This window comes from Pholcus phalangioides, unplaced genomic scaffold, assembly GCF_987345545.1.
Source record: "Pholcus phalangioides strain wild (caught in Gottingen) unplaced genomic scaffold, Ppha-v1.0 ptg000010l_1, whole genome shotgun sequence".
NCBI lineage: Eukaryota > Metazoa > Arthropoda > Arachnida > Araneae > Pholcidae > Pholcus > Pholcus phalangioides.
In genome coordinates, this window is record NW_028301603.1 from 40,252,240 (window position 1) to 40,274,199 (window position 21,960).

Here is a 21,960-nt window from a genome sequence, read left to right on the forward strand (position 1 = left end):
AACTAAAATGAAAGATATGTCCGTGCATTTGAAAAATGCAGATTTGCTATAAAATCAAAAATATGTGTGAAAAATGAAAACAAATCCACATCTAATTGGAAGTGCCGAAGTGCGCCACCAAAAAGGAAATACGCAGAAATGAAAAAAAAGTGCAGAAAAATTAAAAACTTCCAAAGAATTGGAAAAAATATATATACAGGGTGCTTCAAAAAGAATCAAGTTTTAAGACATTTGAACAAGTGGTGATCGAAAACTTATCCCTTATCAGACAGAAAATTCAGTTTGGTGAAAAGAGCATTTTAATGGAAAACATTAGCATATACAAGGTGTTTCAGAAAGAATCACCCGATTTGCAATGCGTATATTACGAAAAATATTGAACATAGACACACTTAAGATTAATTTTATATTACATGGCTAATCATAAAGTTCTTTTATAAACCTAGTTAAAGGTGCTCAATATGTCCACTTTGGGATGCATGGCATATGTCTATACGGTAGTCAAATTCATCCCAAACTTTTGCGAGCATGTTTGCGTCCACTGCGAGTGGATTTCCGTGGACTACGTGCGAAACTCTGTCGCATGATGCGGGGACGGCCCTCTACACAGGCAACCTGTGTCTCGGAATTGTTTATACCATCGCCTAACGCTCTGAGGTCTGAGCGGTAGGAAGTTTAACACCAGGGCATTGTCTACGAAAAGCGCGATGAGCAGTTGTTACGGACTCACACTTCGCGATGCTTAGAACACAAAACGATTTCTGTTGTGCAGTCGTCATCTTGACAAAAACTGGCGCCCGAAGGAAAAGCGTTAGCGCTACCTGTCGGCAACTGCGTGAAACTCGAGATTTCTCTCTTTCTACCTATACATTATTCAATCAAAACGGATTAAAACCTGAATAGTTAAGATTTTTTTTAAATCGGATGATTCTTTTTGAACCACCCTGTACATTGGGTATGGATTCAAAAATTTTATAATAATTTTTTTTTTAATATACGCAAGAAAATGAAGAAAACTTGCATTTAGGGAAGAGGCAAAATATGCATTTAAAAATTTCTAAAAATATTCCCTAAAATAAACGATAAAGTGTGATTTATCATCTTCAAGAAATGTGAAAAATAAAAATATATAAATAGTTTCGTAAAAACGATGCGACTCACAGAAAAAATGCTAAAAATATGCACTTATTATAAAATATCAGTCATTTTATGCATTTACATGTAACTAGCTGTGAAAAGTGCTGAAATATTCAATTGCACATGCACTTATGCATTGTCGTAAAAAATCCGGATCCTATTGTCCTAAACATCAAGCATACACTGTTTGAGTTGCATTTCGTGTGTTATATCGAACGCTTCGTTTTACACTGCCACCTGCGAGTGTGAAATTGAATTTTCTTTCAATATATACAGTATATAATGATAATAATAAAAAACAATTCTAGGCCATGGTAAGTATTTTAGTGCAAACTGAGTGCCCTTTTTGATGTCAATTGTGGTTAATTTATTATTAATTTAATAATATATAATATATATATATATTATTATTAATTTTAAAAATCTGTATTTTTAAATTTTTACTGAAACATCGATATCATTAAAAAGTATTATATATATATGATATTATATTCCAACAATGAGATAAGCAAATAAGTATTGCTGAGATCTCGAACAAATATCTGATTTCTTAAAATTCTTCATGAAGAAGAATGAATTGCTTTGTGAATGTAAAAACATTACACGTGAAACAGCTCATGTTGAAGTATGGGGGTTTTATCAATCGGTAATTGCCATATAAAGTACATTAATTATACATTGTTTATGCTGTCAGGACTGCCGACCTTGAAAACGCAAAAGTCCTGTAAATTTTATCAGGAAAAGTCCTGCAATTTCCTGCAAAAGTCCTGCAAGCATACCGTAATATCCTGCGCATAGTCTGCGGAGTACAAGTCGGACAAAGAAGAATAAAATGTAAAAAAATTAATAAAATATGTATATTTTTATAAGGCAGCAGACTGTGCACGGATGCAACATTTTTTCTGGGAAAATCACAAACACTTCTTCAAATTTCATTAAAGGGGGAACAAAACTTACTCGTGTAGATTGCAGGACATTTTTTTTTTTTTTTTTGTTCTCAAAGTAGCGAAATGCCAATGTGCAACTTATCGCAGTAAAATATGCACTTTTGCATGTTTGAAATGCTCATGGGTATAAAATATTCATTCTAGAACTCATTACATTAGGTATTGAACTAGAATTACATTAAATATGATCAGACGTGCCAACTTTTGGAATCCAGAGATTCGCCTGGGGGTCCCCCTCCTCCCTAGGCAGGTCTGGCGCAGCCCCTGAGCAGAATATAATCATCTTGGATGCTATTAGTGATGGATAATCTTGGGCATACGGAAGTCATTGATGTCATTACATCCTGAAAGCTCAGGGAAAATCTAAAAATATTCCTATCTAAAAATGACATCGAAATTTTTTTTTCCCAAATCTGATTTTCTGCTAAAATCAGGAGGAACTTTTAATAAATCCGGAGAGAAGGAAAAATGGCAAAAAGTCCGGACTCTCCGGCCTATATCCGGAGAGTTGCTGTATATTATGTGTTAGGCCAGGATTACACTATAAATGTTACATAAAAGTTCATTTATAAAACTTGAAAAATTCAACCAATAAGCGAATCTGTTACATTCGAGCAAATGTAACCAGTAGTTTTATTGAATGTTTTATTCAATTTTTGTAAAAGATCCTTTATTCAACTTTTATAGTGTAGTCCCGGCCTTATGCCGAGTTTTTCGTTTTACAGCTTCACCTGTGAGTGAAATTTAAACTTTTATTTCAATTTAAAAAAAAAAATGTAGATCACACAAGGGTGCTCAATTTCTAGGCGAAAGTGGGCCATACCATTGGTTTAAAAACTTGACGCGTGCCACTTGGATGATCTGCAGAAGGGCTGCGGGCCACTTGAGTGATCTGAAACTGTGACGCGGGTTATTAAAGTGATATGTAGATATGCCGTGGCTCACTTAAGTGATATGTAGATATGCCGTGGCTCACTTAACTGATATGTAGATATGCCGTGGCTCACTTAAGTGATCTATAAATGTTCTGCGGGTCCGGATAAGTAATCGTAAAACATGCCACTTGGTTCATTTTTAGTAGATTCGGTCTTAAATTGTGGAAAACACACGATGACTCAAATTCCCACCCTTGCTATGACTTGAGCACCTACACACTAGACCAGGAGTTGTCAGATTTTTTCAGCGGCTTCCTTCCCCTAATCAATGCTTATCCGCGGCTCCACCAAAGTAGTCCAACAAAGAATCGTTCAGAATCGCCTCTCCGAGGCGTCAAGCATGGATCCTGAGGAGGACGATCACCCTTCCCAAGAGCAGAATAATATGGGGGGAAATTTGTCTGCCCCGTAAAATACGGGATGATCCGATACACCTACACAAAACATCCGGGAACACACTGGGCCGATATACTGTATATTCTCTGCTGAAGATCGGTACCTCGGCTTCATTCGCAGCTGAATATATCTGCCTCCGTTCCATTAGCAACTGAAGATGCTTGTCACCGTGCCACTAGCAGTTGAAGATGCCTGTCACCGCTCCATTTTCCGATTGAGATGACTTTATTCGCAGTTGAAGATGCCTGTCACCGCTCCATTTTCCGATAGAGATGACTTTATTCGCAGTTGAAGATGCCTGTCACCGCTCCATTCCCAGATGCAGATGACTGTTTTCGCTCCATTCGCAGCTGAAGATAACTGCTTCAGCTTCATTCGCAGCTGAAGATGCTTGTTACCGCTCCATTCTCCGATGGAGATTACTGTCACAGCTCCATTCGCAGCTGAAGATGTCTGCCGACGCTCCATTCTCAGATGGAGATGACTGCCTCAGCTTCATACGCAGCTGAACATATCTGCCCCAGCTTCATACGCAGTTGAAGATGCCTGTCACCGCTTCATTCTCAGATGGAGACGACTGCCTCAGCTTCATACGCAGCTGAAGATATCTGCCTCCGCTCAGGCGCGGATTCAGAGGGGGCGATGGGAACGACCGACAAAAAAAGGAAAAATTTGTTCCGTAAAATACGGGACGACCAAACGAACTTACACAATTCGTCCCTTCCTTCACATCTTCCTGGATCTGCGCGACACTCAGTTTGATCTCCTCTGCTTTCGTCCATGATAAGTATTTCAGTGAAAACCACATCTTTTTTATGTCAATTGGTTGAAAATGGTTTAATTTCAAAAATGCTTCTTGGACCTCCACAACCTGTATTTAAAAAAAAATTACTCAAACATCGATATGTTTACAATGTATTACATATTATACACCAACTCGAATAAAAAATAGAATGTAATTGTCACACCGAATGCAATCGAAATTCTTAAAATTCTTCGCGAAGAAGAATGAATGGATGGAATGTTAAAACATTTCATGTGTGTATCTTAATTCACATGCTTCGGCCCGACATATATTGAATAGCATCAGGAATAGACCGTTGGTATCATAAAGAGTCCATACTCAAGAGAGGAAATGTCTCTTCTCCTTTGCATACTCCACTGCCCATGACGACGATGATTGTCTTTTTTTTTTCTTCTTTAAAAGCCCATTGTATACTACTTGCGAAGACATAAACACCATAAATCATTGAAAGAAAAAGTCTTGTAAGTAAGTAATATATAAATTACTTTCGAGTTTTCTTTTCTTACCTGGGAGATAGTGTCTCCGATTCACCACTGTAACGGGCAGCAGTCGTGTGCGTTTTTGTTATAAGAGGATCATTATCACCGCCTGATGAACCACTTACACGCCACTGGAATACGAATGGTGCTCGGGAGGGGGATCTTCCACATATTCTCATCTATTCTTCTTTCGAGGTGTTTTCAATATACAGTCGAACTCGCTTACGACGACGCCGACGAGATTTCTTGAAATTTTGTTGCTGTAACCAGCGCTGGGACTCGGTTAAAATTTTCAAACTCAATCAAAATGTTTGAATCGAATCTTTTCGTAGAAATATAATGTTAATTGATGGTATAAAATTACATATTTTACTCATTCCAACGCAGCTATTCGCCAAAATGTAAATAAAAGTTATAGGATCTTATAAACAGATAGAGTATCGAAATTGATTAACACTCTACTAGAAAGTAGTTTCCCAATTGATGATTGATTTCCACAAGATGACCTTTGGTCGCTCTTGCTTTGTTGAAACGTGTCTGCCGCACCCATCGCCCCCCCGAAATACTTTTGTAACAGACGAACTCTGTTCTTTTATTGGCTGTTTTGACATGGTATTTCTTTGCTTCCCTCTTTGCGTTTATCATAAATTGGAATCATTTTTGATTCTGCTAGAGCATAGTTTCCCAACCTTTTTTGTACCATCGCCCCCTCCTTCAAAAAATGTTTTCTCCCATCGCAATCCAACCCATAGGAGCCTATGTTATACCCGTAGTTTCTACCGCCCCCTGGAATATTCCATAGCCCACGTTGGGAATCATTGTGCTAGAGCATAGTTTCCCAAACTTTTTTTTGTCCCATATCGCCCCCTTTAAAAAATTTTTTTCTCCGATCGCCCAAAACACAATCTAGCCCATAGGATCTTATGTTATACCCGTAGCTTCTACCGCCCCCTGGAACATTTCATCGCCCCCCCAGGGGGCGTTAACGCCCACGTTGGGAATCACTGAGCTAGAGCATAGTTTCCCAAACATTTTGTTCCATCACTCCCTTCTACAGAGAAATTTTTCTTTCATCTCCAAGCTCAAGCGTACCCATAGGATCCCATGTTATATGGATCCCGCAACTACTATGCCCCCCCCCCCGGACCTTTCCATCTCCCACCGGGGTGGGGGGGGGGGTGGAAGGCGATATCCCACTTTCTAGAAACACTACGCTAGAACGACGGGAATTTTGAATGAACTACATTGGAACGACAGTAGACTTCAGGAAATGACCACTACAGGTAAAAATCAGAAAAAAGGTTTAATATTTCTTTAGCGAAACTTCTTGAAACAGTATCTAGTTACGAATCTAGTCTCTCTTTGACTTATTTTTGCAATAAACCTTTGTCCAAGTGCCAATTGCTTTTGGAATTTCGGACGAAAGAGCTCGTTGTGATAAAGACTAATCCCGTGGTATGTTATTGTAAAAAGTGGGGGGGGGGGGGGACTTGAAAATGATTGATTGAGCTCTAGTAATTCGTTTTCGAAATGTCGGGGGCGAAATTTCCGGATCCCGTTCTGAGTGTATGCGGGGCCCCTGATGTTTTAGGGCCACGCAAACACTCAGGACACTTCTTCGGATAATGCAATCTTTTTTTTCCTATCGAAAGTATTTTCTACGAATTTCGAGAAGCTAAGGTATAACCGAAGTTATCATTTTCCCCGTAAGTTATTGTTATCACGCCACAAGACTCTTTAGGAGGCTAGAAGCTGTTGTTTCGGCCCCCCCCCCTTCTTTTGTTAATAAGCATTGTCGTAATCAGTCCGAAGTATTAGCTGCGATCCTATAGCAAAGTCAAATGTACGATGAAAAGATAGCCTTTTTCCTTCTTAGTTCTTGATCAGTTTCTTTCAGTTGACTAGATTCAAATTTCTTTTTCCGAGAGAATTTTCCAAGGGTTCTATGAAAAGTTTGTACATTAAAAAAAAACATGGCACCAAAGGTCCAGGGTTGGCTGCCAAATTAGAAGATGAAGAGCCTTTCTGAAGGCGTTCACTGAATTTTCCACTGTCGCGCCTTTTATGTAGGCTACTGCAAACACTAGTCTCATAACGAGACTTCCCGTAACTACTTATCCAGGATTGTTTTTCTAAGGTAAGTTTCTATTTCCCTTAGAAAGAAGTGGCACTTTGGGCGTTGTCCACAAAATGATGTCCCAATATTAGGAGAGATATCCCATATTAGGGACTTGTATCTCATACTGGGCACAACCAATGTTTAAGAAGCATCACCGAATAAATCAAGAAATAAGTAAAAGAATTGAGAAATCGATACATGAATATGAAGCTACGTGTAATGCTGAGTATGTACTAATAACGAAATGTTTAAAAATGACTTGCATTGTGCGTTGCAAAAACCCGTCGAAAAATGATTTGTGAAACTCTTGTGCAGGCTGCGCAGTTAAAATAGGCTCCCGAAGCTGAAGCCGCATGCAAATGAGTAAGGTTATGTTGTTGGCCGCTCCATCTACCGTTGAGCTAATAGTGCGTGTATCTAACTACCACTGTACAAAAGAGATAAAGGGGTACCTCATATATAAGGCAAGCATCGCATTATACGTCGCTTTCCACCCTATAACTTTACAATTAATAAACCATCAATTAATACAATAAAATTACTTGATTTAATAAAAATAATTGTTAGTTGTGAAAAACAAGTCTTTATGACACTCATTAAAATTTTTCAATTCCCAAAAATATTCATTTCACACAAAAGTTTGTATGAAAATGTACTTGGAGAGGGGGGGGGGGAAGTAAACAAATCGCTGGACCAGCGGTTCTCAACCGGTGCTCCGCGGATCCCATGGGGCTCCTTGTGCACTTTCCAGGGGTTCCGCGGCCGTTCGAGGAAAATTAAAAAAGCATTAAAATTTTAAAAAATCATTATAAATATTTTTTAAATGGTAAAAATAAATCAATAACGTTTATGAATAATTAAAAAATTCACCTACGGGGGCTCCGCCCTAGAATTTTTCTACTAAAAAGGGCTCCGCCAGTCAAAAAAAGGTTGAGAATCGCTGCGGTTGGACAAACGCGAAATCAGTCAGAAATGAATTAGGATGACCATAGGCTCAAATGGAATATTGCTATGAATGTGGAAAACTGCTTAAGGTGGTCTGCTCAAGATCTTAGCTTTCCTATGGGAAAAAAAATCTTTCTTTAAAAACATTTCAAAAATTTTCTATTTTATATAGGCACTAATTTATATTATAAAATTCCATAGGTATTTTAGTATAACGAGTATTTTATAGTATAACGAGAACATTTAGGATTTTAATTGTGGGTTATTTTTTTTTCCTCGTATTTTTACTTGAACAACATGCCGCTTTTTAAAAAAAATTACTGAAATTTACCCCTACATTGTGCCGTAAAATTTCTCTGAACCATTTTGATAAGAAATTCTCTTTTTAAAGTATGTAATACTTTGCCGTTGAGAGAGAGACAAAAAGTTTCAAGACTTTTTTGCAGGTACAAATAAGCTAATAATTCAATACACCGTGCTTTATCAGGAGCTTAGACCAGTGGTTCTCAATCCTTGGTAGCCCGTTGGCAAGGTAAATTTCTTCTGTGTAAGTAGAACGTAATCTCGACATATTTTGGAAGCTGGAAATTTTACAGTATTTGAAAATTGTATTTGAAAATCCTCCATCTTGGAATGGCAAAACCAGTGTTTTCTGTTTGAAATGACGGCTAATCATTGAGAAAACGGCACGGCGAACAACTATATCGATAATATTCACGTCGCACATCCCACAAACTATTGAAGATGTGACAGCCTAGAGCTCTACAGCAAAAAAAATATTCGTAGTGCATCAGGCAGTCCTGAATGCGCATGCGCGTTCATTCGCTCTTATACATCTACGTGAAAGAAGACGAGCTCGAATTGGTCCGAAAACACCAATCAGAATCAATGTCTTTCGCAGTTGCTTGGACCAATGTTTTCCCAATCTTTTTACTGCTGCGGACCGGCAAAAGTGTCAGACGTTATTTGCGGGCAGGTCAAAAAACGGATGATAGAAACAGTTTGCGGACCGAACGAAAATCAATAAATGGTAGCAACACTTTGCGGACCGGACGAAAATCAATAAATGGTAGCAATAATTTGCGGACCGGCAAAAAATCTATAAATGGTAGCAACAGCTTGCGCACCGGCCAAAAATCAATAGATAGTAGCAACAGTTTGCGGACCGGTCGGAAATTAATAAATGGTAGCAGCACTTTGCGGACCGGTCGAAAATTAATAAATGGTAACAGCACTTTGCGGACCGGTCAAAAATCAATAGATAGTAGCAACAGTTTGCGGACCGGTCGGAAATTAATAAATGGTAGCAGCACTTTGCGGACCGGACGAAAATCAATAAATGGTAGCAACAGTTTGCGGACCGGTCGAAAATCAATAAATGGTAGCAGCACTTTGCGGACCGGACGAAAATCAATAAATGGTAGCAAAAGTTTGCGGACCGGCCAAAAATGAATAAATGGTAGCAACAGTTTGCGCACCGGCCAAAAATCAATAGATAGTAGCAACAGTTTGCGGACCGGAAGAAAATCAATAAATGGTAGCAACAGTCTGGTAGCAGAAAAGCCTGGTCGTCATACACAACTAACGAGAAATTAATGGGGAAAATGAAACTCGGAATCACTGAAGGCCCGGTGTGACTAATGTTAGGGTCCGGTACTGGGCCACGGCTAGGCAGTTGAGAGAAACTGGAACTCGTGTCTTAGACCAGAGACGAGTTGCTGATAAGGCTGATCCAACTAAAAAGTGGCAAAAGTTCGTGCCGATCAAATATGCTTGCTACTAAAAATGCAGTCGAATCCCGTTTTAACGAATATCGTTGTAGCGAAAATCTCGTTTTAACGAACACTTTTCCAATCCCCCCCCCCCCACCCCAGGTAAGTTTATATAGGAACAATGCAAAGACCTGGAATTTCTTTGTAACGAAATTTCGTTTTAACGAAATGATTTCTCCGGCCTCTTGGCGTTCGTTATAACGTGATTCGCCTGTATAACAACTCAATTCGTAGAGCTGCCTGGAAGGACGTTCTCCCTTAGGGCCCAACACGGATTTCAGGGCGACTATTCCCCTTGCCGCATTTTATAGGCGAGAATCGTTGATAATAAACGCATACTTCCAATTAAAAAAGTTGTCCAAATAACGGGTACATGTACGTCATTCATGTTGGAAAGATTATTGAAATATAAACATTTATTTTTTTATACGGACACCCCCCGTCCTCAAAAGCCCTATTGGAAAGTTATTGACCTGTCTTTAGTGAGGCCAACCGTTTGTAATGACTAGAGCCCGGATAATATGCACTAAAAAAGTGGCAAAATATGCACATATGCAAATATGCTCTTAAAAATGCACAAATATGCACTTGAAAATGCACAAATATGCACTTGAAAATGCACAAATATGCACTTGAAAATGCACAAATATGCACTTGAAAATGCACAAATATGCACTTGAAAATGCAAAATTAAGCACTTGAAAATGCAAAATTAAGCAATTTATTTTATTATAATAAAATTTATAAAATATGTGAATCATCTTCATTCCACTGTTTTTAGTAAAGATTACGAACTAAAATTAGCTTTTAGCTGAAAAAAGCGGAACATTTTGATTTTGAGAAAAGTTGGAAAGTGCAGAATCACGGGAAAATACGGGAATGTCCGGTTTATGTGGGTCATATCAATTAGCAAGTCGGAGTTTCAAACGTGTAACTAATCTCACTTTCAATGTCACGTTTAATTAAACAACAAAAAACAGCAAAACAGCAACAATTAAACAGCAAAAGCGACAAAATATGTGTCGTCGAATATATGTTACTTTCGTGAATCGGTCAATTTCGGGCTTTGGCTGTAACACGAGCTCATTATGTTTTCATCGGCTTTATAAGCAAGGTCCATTAACATTATTCACTATGGAAATTTGCCTGGGTGCCATTACTTACATCATAACCGACGTGACACTACAACCGAAGTCCTTATAGCCGAGTTTGACTGTATTTGTATAGAGATTTCAGGTCTTAGTGGTGATTTTCCAAATTGTTAATGGTAATAAATATGTTGTAAATTACTATATGATCCCCCATTTGTGTATTGTGTATATATAAGGAAACCATGCACACATTGTTTCCTTTTGAGTCTCATATTATAATCACTCTCAATTTTCTCCTCTCAGGTCGGCTCTCAGGAAACACTCGTCGTACTCGGTCAACTCTATTTTATTCATGGCCCTACGCGAGCCTCGCTCTGTACGAGCACGAACAAATGCAGCTAAGAAAGAAAACTATTAGCCAATAAGAGACGACACATCCGACTCTTTCTGCGAGCTTTTCCCATTGACAACAGCAAGCAAACAAGAAAGGGGATGATGATGGAGACGACGACGGCATCCTTTGCACTCGAGCGAAAGCTACTCATCCATGGCTCGATTCTCTCAACGTGATGTGGATTCATAAAAGTCTAGAGACAAGGAGCAAGAGAGAGGATAATTCTTGTGGCCCATGTCTCCGATGGCCTGCACCCAACCACCTCGTTCCACCATCGCCGATGACAGAAGAAGAACGAAAGGGGGATTGTCACATTGCATAATCTTGATATGACGGTGTTTTTCTCCATCAGGTAGCTAGCTAGCTACCAGTCTTACATCATACCTCGATGCGTGCGGTACTGTGGGACGATGACGGAACTAACGTTGCATAACCAAACGCGAATTAATATTAACCCCTTACGCCGGTCGGTATAACGAGATTGAACGCTATATAATACATACAATGGATATTGTGTATCGTGGGAACCGATAAAACTCGATTCGGCAACCCTTGTCTTCTCTCATGTGCAGATGCTGTGGTTCATTTTAATCTCGATTCCGTCTGACATTGCCATCTTTCATGACCTTGTTTAGTTCGGCTTACCCTGGCGAGGACTTGGGTCGATTTCCGAACGAATTGGCGTCAGTTATATTGGTGCTTCGCTAGACTTCATAGTGCTCTTGGAATTTCAAGAGCCCCTGGTGACCTATTGTGGAATTCGTCCAGCCTGTCTTTGATTCAACGGCTGAATACTAGGATTTGAGAGTCATACCCGTGTACGCGTCGTGATATTTTTCTTCTATTTTTATTTATACTTCGATCTCTGGATGACTCTGGATCAGCCTGCTGTGCCATACGTTGAACATTCCGCTCTCAAGATGTTCCAGAATATATCGCCGATGTCGTTATCGCCATATCAAGAAGGATACTTGCATCCGAGTCACATGTTTCTACCGGGTGGTAGAGCAGTCATGGCTTTCCAAGGTCGACCGCAGGGTCCGAGTCCCGGACACGCGTGGACTTCGGTACAACCCGAGGAGGAATCGAGCAGGAGTCCGGCAGGAGGGATGGCTCTCGGAGAGTCTTATTCTCATCATCATCACGCTCATCACCACCAGTCGAGGCATTCGTCACTCGCGTCTGTGAGATTCGGCTTCCAGGTAAGGTGTTCATAATTTTTTTATTGGTGTTTATACTGTCTAACTTGTGCTTGATATATAATCGGCATTATTAGGTTGTGTATTATACGTTGGAGTGTCATACAATGTGATTAGAGCAGGTGTTGAAAGTGGGTGCCGTTTTCTTGAAGGGACGCAGGCAATCGATATTTCAGATTCTCAATGATATGCTGCGGTGTTCCTTTGGTGAAGATTCCTGATCCCAGCAGGAATGTTATTCCTCAAATTTTGTAATATGCTAGTGTGAGGTTTGCACATGTGTACACTCTTTTTATACACCCATTCTTCGGGAACGTTTCGATACCTCTCTCAGATGTGAAGCAGAGTGTCTCCGGTCCTTCAATGTAAACACGCTGTTTTTAAGAAAATACCCTATAAAAATAAATCAAGGCTTCTGACGTCATTGGATCTTAGTGGCTCATGTGCCTTTGAATTTAGCACCGTACGTGCTACCACTTGTTTGCGCAAATTATTTGACTGTTCCACTCTACAAAAATGAGAGATTGATATGTTCTAATGTTTACTAGTTACATGAATCAACTACGGAATTATTAGTGGTTATTATTATTGTTATGAGCATCTTTTTCTCAGCAACCTCGTTGGGCATTTTGCGTAGTATTTGTATCATTGAGCCGCTTCTATAAAAATCACCCTGTATGCAAAGTCGGACTTGGGCAAGTGCGAAGGGTATGTCCTCATCGGGAACGTGCCGTAAATAGCTTAAAATTTTGTCCAAGACCCATTGCCCCCACAAGGGTTGGACTGACAGGGCTACAGCCCGGGTCGATTCTTATCACCTTTTGTTTTTTCATACTGTAAGTTCACTACGGTGTGGACCGCGAGAAAGATCCTATCCTAGCAGCTCTGCTGCAGGATAATCCAACCCTCTGGCCTAGGGTTCCCACAGACCCCCCCCCCCCCATCCAAGCAAGGAGTATAATCCAGGTTGATATAGTTCCCCGGACCAGAAGAGGGGGGGGGGCTAAATTCTTCTTCTAAAATTATATTTAAAATTACACAAGGGAGTCATAATTACACTATATAGCTTGCCCGCTTGGAACAGTATCTATTTGCGGTCCTGGGCCGATAATTGTTTCTCTAGCCCCGACATTCCCCCCCCCCGTTCCTAGGGGCGCAATTCCAATTTGTTTAGCTGAGCAGCGGTTACTGTCACCCACACATATATCCGAATGGGTTTTTTTTTATTATGACCATAAAATATCAGTTTGATATTCATTCTCGGGTGCCATTGTAAAACTGGCGTGCACAAGGCTTTTTCATGGACACCGGGGGATTTGGAAACCCCATTTTAGAAGGCCGGAAAGCTGTTTTTGCACCGGGCTGCTAAATACTTGAGCCCGTTCCTGCATGCATGTATCCTTCAGTTCCGCTTATCCCAATATTCTTCCATTTCACTTATATAAAACTCCTCTGAAATAATCAGATACTTCATGTAGACTTCATGTTGATTTGTCCCTTCAATAAAAAACCACGTGTATTCTTCCATCCTTCATGAAGGGTCAGCTTTCGGTCAGAGGAAATGTTCCAATTGTCTTTTACGTGACCTAACTATTGTTCTGCACACATATACGCATACAAAAACAAGCATGGAGATATTGCTCAATACCCTTCCGCACGTGTGGAAATACAATTCCCATTTAAAATTTCCCAATTTAATTTATGTAACTATAACGTGTACATGGGATAGAGTCAAGGCAAAACTATTGCGAATTGTTTCGTTGCTGCCGTTGACCTCATAGGAAAATCTGCATGCAGTTTTATGAGGGACGGTGGTTTTACTCCTACGAGGAATTTACTCTTTATAGTTGCCTATACCTCTGCCTGCCCCGAAAGACCTTCGGCATCCTAAGAATCAGAAATTGTAGAATGTTGAGTGGAAACCGATCAGTTAGAAATGGACTCTCATTGAGGAGATCAACACCCATCCCAACAGAGGCGACTCCGGGGCCGCTCTTGCAGGGCGCCATATACGTGTTGCCGCCTTACAACGGCAACTCCAAGAAATCTCGGGTTCTTAAAACCCTTTCAAAACAGAAATCCCTAGATATCTCGGGTTCTAGAAACTCCCTCGAAACGGCAACCCCGAGCCTTCATACCCTTTTAAAAAAATTTTCTCTTGATAATTAATGTTTAATTTAATGTTAATAATAATAATGGTAAAACATAATGTTTTACCATTATTATTATTAATTAATGTTTTCCTTTCCTTCCCGCCAATAAATTCCCAGTGGGCGGAGTCAGATAGTGTTCAGTCTGATGTTAGAAACGGGAAGAGAGTCGATGTTTTTCTTCTCTCCCTTCGGACGTGGTTTTGTATTATTTTTTTTTTTATTATTATATATACTCCTATTTTCTTATTGGTAGGGAAAAACCATTGATAATTTTTTTTTTTGAAAAAGCTGGTGATTTCACTGCGGCAATTCTAACACTACCCCCCAATGCAGGAACGCATACACTCGGATTATTAAGCGTATATAGCGAGATTTGCCCTAATCGTATGGTACAATATTTGAATGAAAATAACATTTATTTAAACAATAACTCAAATTTTTTTCAACAATTGATTGAATATCATACTGATTAATTATTATGAGACTAACTTACAACAAAACGAAGATCCAAAGGTAACTAGCAGAAGTAAAGGAGGAAAAGTAACAAATTTGTTGGCATTGTATTTTGCGTATTCATAAGCACAGTACTCACTAGATGACGCTACCAAGTTGTATTGATTTCAATCCATACCCTGAGAACTGAGTAACGGGAACAATGGGCGTACCAGACATCAATGACGAATAATTGTGGTCACTATTGTGGTCAGCCCTACGTAAAGCTGCAAAAAGACTTGGGCCGTCGATTTTCAAATTTCCTGGCGTTTGGTAAAAGTCGGATTTTGATAATTCCGTCACTAATAACACAAAGTGCCGACTAAAAGTTTGTCATTTCTTTTCGCTAGTTTTTGAAACTGGGTAAAAGAAATGTGTCGGAAAATTGGCATTTTACGATAATCGTCGATGGTATGACCAATGGCAAGATACAAAGGTTTTAGCAGTTGGATTTTCGACATCTTTTTTAACAGTTTTAACAGCTCACGTGAGCTAAAAGCTGAGTTAGGTCTGACTGCCCGCGTTGGTCCCGTTTAGCGTTTACAAACTCTAAGGGACGAAGTTCGTGGCTTCTGTAGCGTAGTGGCCTAGCCCTCTCACCCGGCATAAGAGGTACGACTTACGGTGGTACGACTCCCAGCGGAGGCAGTTGGATTTTCTTTCGTAAATTCATCTTCGCATCAACCAGCTATTAAAACCTTCATATGAATGGTGGAGAGGGACATATCTTCAGACAATGGCTAGATCCCGACTAGGACTACTCTTCCCTACCGAACGACATCCTAGACCATAAACTGAAAAGTTATTGCCGGTGTATGCACATAACACTACCACGGGCAGCGTGCGAGAGCCAGTGGACACTAATATGATAACAAAACATGCTGAAATGAACAGTCTTGTTATGCAGAATATTAATAACGAGAGAACACATGTTCTTTTTCGTGGCGTTTTGGTTTTTTCCAGTACCCGTATTGTACCGTCCGACGTATACTTTCGAAGAAGCTCGTCTCGTAAGTTATTCGATTTTATATATCATTTCAATGGATCTTGATGTCTTTATGCATTTCATTGGCTGGTACAATGTCGCAAAACGAAAGAAATCTTAATTTTTCATGATGATTCGGCGACTATTCATAAGTTGGGCTCCAGGGCCGAGACGATTATGATTATATATATATATTTCCATACACTATAAATTCACTATAAGAGCAGGTCTCTCGGGTGGGCCCCCACCAAATTTTCCAGCCTTGGGGCCCTGTTGGATGATGTAGGGAGCCATTATTTTACAAAATATCATACTTTCGACTGATGAGAAAATAATTCTACAGTTGGTAAGCAGGGAACATCTAGGTCTCAAGTACGATGCATGCACAAAATTGAAATCGCGTACAAAGAAAACTTCTGTCAGAAAAATTATGCAGTTGTATTACTCTACTACAGTAGAACCTCTCGATAACGGACATTCATGGGGCCAAAAATTTTGTCCGCTAATGGGGTGGTACGATATACAGCGGAACCTCGTTTAAACGACTTTCACATTTATACGACGTTAGGCTTCCGTCGCAATTGGTTCCTGTGCATTTTAATTTTAAAATGTATATGCCATTGTGTGTGTACGTAAAAAGTGATGCACTGGTGGTTATGCATAATTTCCAATCGTCTCAATAATGAAACTACGTTTATCACTTTTACCGACGATTATGCATAATTCCCAAATATAGAAAAAAAAAATTACAGCCTTTCTTCTCTTCATTGAACCAATTATTTAGTTTTGTCTGTACATGACACGGGCATTACACACATTTTGCAACAAAAATTGAATTATATTAAATTGAAATAAGAGTGAAGAAGATAAAAACGTTCATAGTAACATTATACCCAGTGTTGTAAGTTGCCTAAGTTACCTAAGTTGTAACCTAAGTTACCCAGTGTTCTAACGAATACCATTATAGCGAAAATCTCGTTTAACGAAAACTTTTTGAATCCCCAGATATGTTTGCGTAAGAACAATGTAAAAACCTGGAATTCCTTTATAACGAAATTTCGTTACAACGAAGTGATTTCTCTGGTTTCTTGCAGTTCTTTATAACGGAATCCGACTGCACTGGGTTTCTTTACACGTATCAACAAACAAAACCTACATTACCCTCCTAATTCATCATCCAGTTATGTTGAGTTAATTGGCGATTTATCATATTTACCAACACGAACTTGGGATTAAACATACCTTAGGCCGGTATTACACTATAAAAGTTTGATAAAATCCCTTGTATAAAATTCAAAAAATTCAACCAATAAAGTTCATAGGTTACATTCGAGCAAATGAAACTGATAATCTTATTGGTGGCATTTTACAAGTTTTATAAAATTACTTTTATCAAACTTTTATGCTGTAATCCCGGCCTTAGTTGAATACAGTCGAATCCCGTTACAGCGAACTCCAAGAGACCGGAGAAATCACTTCGTTAAAATGAAATTTCGTTATAAAGGAATTCCACGTTTTTGCATTGTTCTTATGTAAACTTATCTGAGGAATTACAAGAGTGTACGTTAAAAAACGAGAATTTCGCTATAACAGTATTCGTTAAAACGAGATGCGACTGTATTACGAATTCCCTCGTTTATGACCAAAAATTAATAAATTAGAGCTTGGGGGGGGGGGAAATGAGATGTTTAGAGAAAAAATTGGAGTTTGTGCCTGATTTTACTGTCAGCTAACGGGCAGTGAAATACTTTAAAGCCCTATTTCACGGGACCGGGGTTTAGAAAAGTTCCGTTAGGGGAGGTTCCTCTGTAATCAGTTTACTTTGTCTTCGACGAAATTACAGTCGGATTCAGTTATAATGAACTCCAAGAGACCAGAGAACTCAAAGGAATTCCAGTTTCTTTTTTCATGTTTCCTATGTAAACTTCTCTGGGGTATAAGAAAAGTGTTCGTTAAAACGAGATTTTCGCTATAACGGTATTCGACTGCATTTTCATTCAGTGCACAATGCGAACGGCAAAGACGTCTTACATGTGTAACTTGCTCAGGATTTGGTGGCTATTCAAGCTCGTTTTTTCTTAAAACCTTGTCAGTGGACTGTTAAGTGAAAAATGGAGCCATGAATTACGAGAGAGAGCTAAAAACAATCATAGTCACAAATCTATTTTTAATATAATAAAACACGGGATTAGTCTTTGACATAACAAGCCCTTTTGTCCAAAATCCAAAAAAAAAAAAAAAAAAAAAAATTGGCACACGAACAAGGGCTTTTATTGCAAAAACGAGTCGGGGAGAAACTGTTTTAAGAAGTTTTTGGCGAAGGAAAATAATTTTTAATTTTTTCACCTAAGGAACCGCTATCGTCGTTCTGGGCTACGAGGGCCAGATGTCCCGGGTTTTCCCTATTGAATTCACTGTCCCGAAAAAGGCTTTCGGGACGCCTATTATATCCCGGTTTGCCTTTGCGCTATCAAAGATCGAACGAAACCGAATCGTTTTCAAGCAGTTTCGCTAAATTGGGTAAAAGGCAGGGGTCGGCAAACCGCGGCTCGCGAGTCACATGCGGCTCTTTGGCCTCTTGAGTGTGGCTCTTCCACAAAATACCACGTGCGGGAGCACAAAAATTCCAGATTTTTGCAAAATCATGTTTAGACACGCATTTTGGCTATTTTGTTCTCCCTTCCCCTCCCCTCCATGTAATTTGTATGCATTGTGTATTTAGAGCATTCTCAAATCTCTCCCACTTCAACATGCCAGCTTCTTTTTCTTCTTTCTTGTCCACAATTTTTTTCCACCCTTCTTTTGAAATCCCAGGCTGCGGTCTCCGGCCCTTATGTGCCACTGGGCGCACGTGCAATTTTTCTCCCTAGTCATTGGATTCAGTAACCCATTTTTGTCAAATGGCTTGTACGTTGCATCGAGTTGATGGCTGTCTTCATGGGGAGAACGACGCGAGTAATTCGAAACTTGCGAGCACGGGGCAAGGGGAGGCACCACTATAAATCTTTGCTAACTTTTCCGATACAACTCTGCCTCTTTTGAGGTAACGGAAGTAAGGTGCTTTGCATCAGTCCGGGGCTGTGAGCGGTTCTATCTATCTATCTATCTATTCCCGCCCCTCCCCTCAAAGCCGCTTGAAAGTCTTAATGAAGTTTTAGGCTTTTGCCGAAAAAAAAGTGAAAGCCTGACGCTGCTATCACGCGACATTTTCCGCGACCAATGAAAACTGGGCTTTGGATCGCAACTGGTAAGTTCGAGTAAAAGTTATATAAAACGAAGCTTTTTTAGGTACTCGGGGTAGATAGACGCGAAAGACAAGTCTCCTCTCAGGACATGGGGGGCCACCACCACTCTCATGACGGCTCTTTCGAGGCCTCCTCTCTCCATCCAACATCGGTCAACGCTGCTGAAGCAATCCACCAGAAGACGATGTTCCTGGGGCCTCTTCCCCACAAGACGGCTCACCTTGGGCTTGGGCTTTCATCGACGACGTCCTCCGGCTAACATCTCGTCGGACGAGCTTACAGTGAACCCGTCTTCCACACATTTTCCAGAGAAGGGAGCCAGATATCCATAAGACAACATGTAAAATAATAACTTAATAACCTTTAAATAAAGTTTATTAAGTTAATTTTAGGGAGCGTTGTGGAGTGAAAGAAGATGTAGTGCCGTGGATTGAAAAAGGTATGTTGAGATGGTTTGGACATACAGAGAGGTTGAACGAAAAGAGATAGACGAAACAAGCATACAAGACGAGTGTGGATGGGAGAGTTGGAAGGGGTCGACCTCAGCGAACGTACCTCAATCAGATCGAGGACATTTTTAGCAAAGGTCAGCTGAGGAGTACCTTAATCAAGTTAATAACAATGTACCTACCTATATAGTTTAAGTTTGAAAAATTTGGCTCTCAAAAGAAATTTCAATCGTTCTACTGTTGATATTTGGCTCTGTTGACTAATGAGATTGCCGACCACTGGGGTAATGGATATAATGTTCTGCAACCAAAATTTATCCAGGAAAGTCGTCTTCCGCTTATCGAATACAGTCGAATCCCGTTGTAACGAACTCTAAGAGACCGGAAAAATAATTTTCGTTATAAAGGTTTTTGCGTAGTTCCGATGTAAACTGATCTGAAGGATTAGAAAATTTTTTCGATAAAACGAGTTTTTTTCGCTGTAACGGTATTCGTTATAATGGGATTCAACTGTATTACGATTCACATGGTAACTGTTAATGTGTATTAAGCACTATGTATATACTACATGATTTTTTGTTTTTGGTAAAACATTTTTGAAAATTACGACAAATATATTGCCAGTTAAGAGTAATAAAAAAATCTAGAATTAGGGAGCTTTAGGTATCCAAGCTGTCTTCAGATCGTACATTTAATCACAGTCGAATCCCGTTATAACGAATACCGTTATATAGCGAAAATCTCTTTTTATATAACGAACACTTTTGTAATCCCCATAGATAAGTTTACACAGGAACAATGCAAAAACTTGGAATTCCTTCATAACGAAATTTCGTTAAAACGAAGTGATTTCTCTGGTCTCTGGAAGCTCGTTGTAACGGGACTCGACTGTACTGCACTTTATAGCACTTTATTTTATTTTTGTTCTGTCTGTAGATGCAATACAGGGCGCTAACATTTTTAAATAAAAGTAAAAAATCTGTACAAATGTCATAGTTTCATGAAATATCTTAAGATTTTGAAAATGATCACGAAAAGAAAGGATTCGAAAAGGAAAAAAATGCCTCCCTTCTTCGTGATGTACGTCTTTCAATTCCGTATGTACGGGACGTCCGACATTCATAGACCTATCCTGATGGTTTACTCATTTTGGCACCTTTGTATACAAGCAGTATGATGGTATTTTCTTACACACACACACCAGGGCCGTCTTAAGAGCATCATGGACATGGGCCCCCGGGCCAAATGATTTTTCTGAGGCCCTACCAGGCAAATTTTCGAAAATCTCAAACAGATCCCATTTTTTGTGAGGCCCCCTTTTCTCTTGAGGCCCCATGAGTGGGCCCATACCTTAAGACGGCACTGCCACACACATTGTACGTTTCAAATTTTATACTGAAATGTCTCCCAAAACAGGAGTTACCAAAATGTCCCGGTTTTTATCAATGGATTCCGTGTTTTGTCCCGGTTTTTGTCAATGGATTCCGTGTTTTGTTCCGGTTTTTGTCAATGGATTCCGTGTTTTGTCCCGGTTTTTGTCAATGGATTCTGTGTTTTGTCCCGGTTTTTAATAATGAATTCCGGGATTCGTTCCGGTTTCTCAGATACCTCATCTGGCCACCCTATTCTAGGTAGTTCAAAATTTCCGTCGTTCTATTGCTTGGGTGATCATACGTCCCGTATTTTCCGGGACAGTCCCGGTTTACTTTCTTTATCCTGCCGTCCCGACTTTTTAGCAAAAGCGTCCCGGTTTTTCCCGTTTTTTACATGACGACTACTTGGATTTTTTATTCTTTATTGAAGTCAAAGATTGAAATTATTTTTCAACTCATAAATTATATTATGATAATTACAACTATAAATAAGAAAATTAATCTCTCACATTTGTTTTGTTGAACGTTTTACTTCGTGGAATTCATTTCAATCCACTGCAATTGGCAGTAACGCTTCGTTTCCCGCCGTTGTGATTTTTCCGTAATTTTTTAAAAATATTTGGCAACTTTGTGCTCTTTTAGCGTTGTTCTTAGCGATAATTGGCGATGTCCCGTATTTGGAATACCAATTTCCCGTATTTCTCTCGAGGAAATATGGTCAGCCTATCTATTGCTGACAGTCGGAATGGGGAAAGAAAGTGGTTTCCCCGTTGAATTTTAGTACTGCCATCTATTTTTCAAACTATAACTGAAGTGAAAGGATTGAATATTTGCACAGAGTTGTAGGTCCATTGATGTCTATGGCGAGATATTTTTTTTTACTGGGAGATCGACTTCGCATGATGCACGTCTCGATATTGGGAGCCACAGAAAACAAACTTTAGCCGACCGCCACTGTGTCGCCGGTGGGGTTCTAATCCGTCACTATGACCACACGACGACACAGTGGCAGTTTGTCGGCTAAATTGATTGAGTTATGTTCCA

The 21,960-nt window shown here is 39.6% G+C and overlaps 1 protein-coding gene across 1 annotated transcript in view; it reads left to right on the forward strand.

The window, feature by feature from the left end:
- Window positions 1-21,960, forward strand: part of LOC149081462 (uncharacterized) — an 80,857-nt gene that overhangs the window by 15,652 nt on the left and 43,245 nt on the right. Inside the window, exon 2 of the mRNA XM_089238388.1 lies at window positions 10,930-12,222. Within this exon, the coding sequence (XP_089094514.1) occupies window positions 11,890-12,222 (333 nt within the window). The 5' untranslated portion in view covers window positions 10,930-11,889. The remainder of the gene's footprint in view (window positions 1-10,929; window positions 12,223-21,960) is intronic.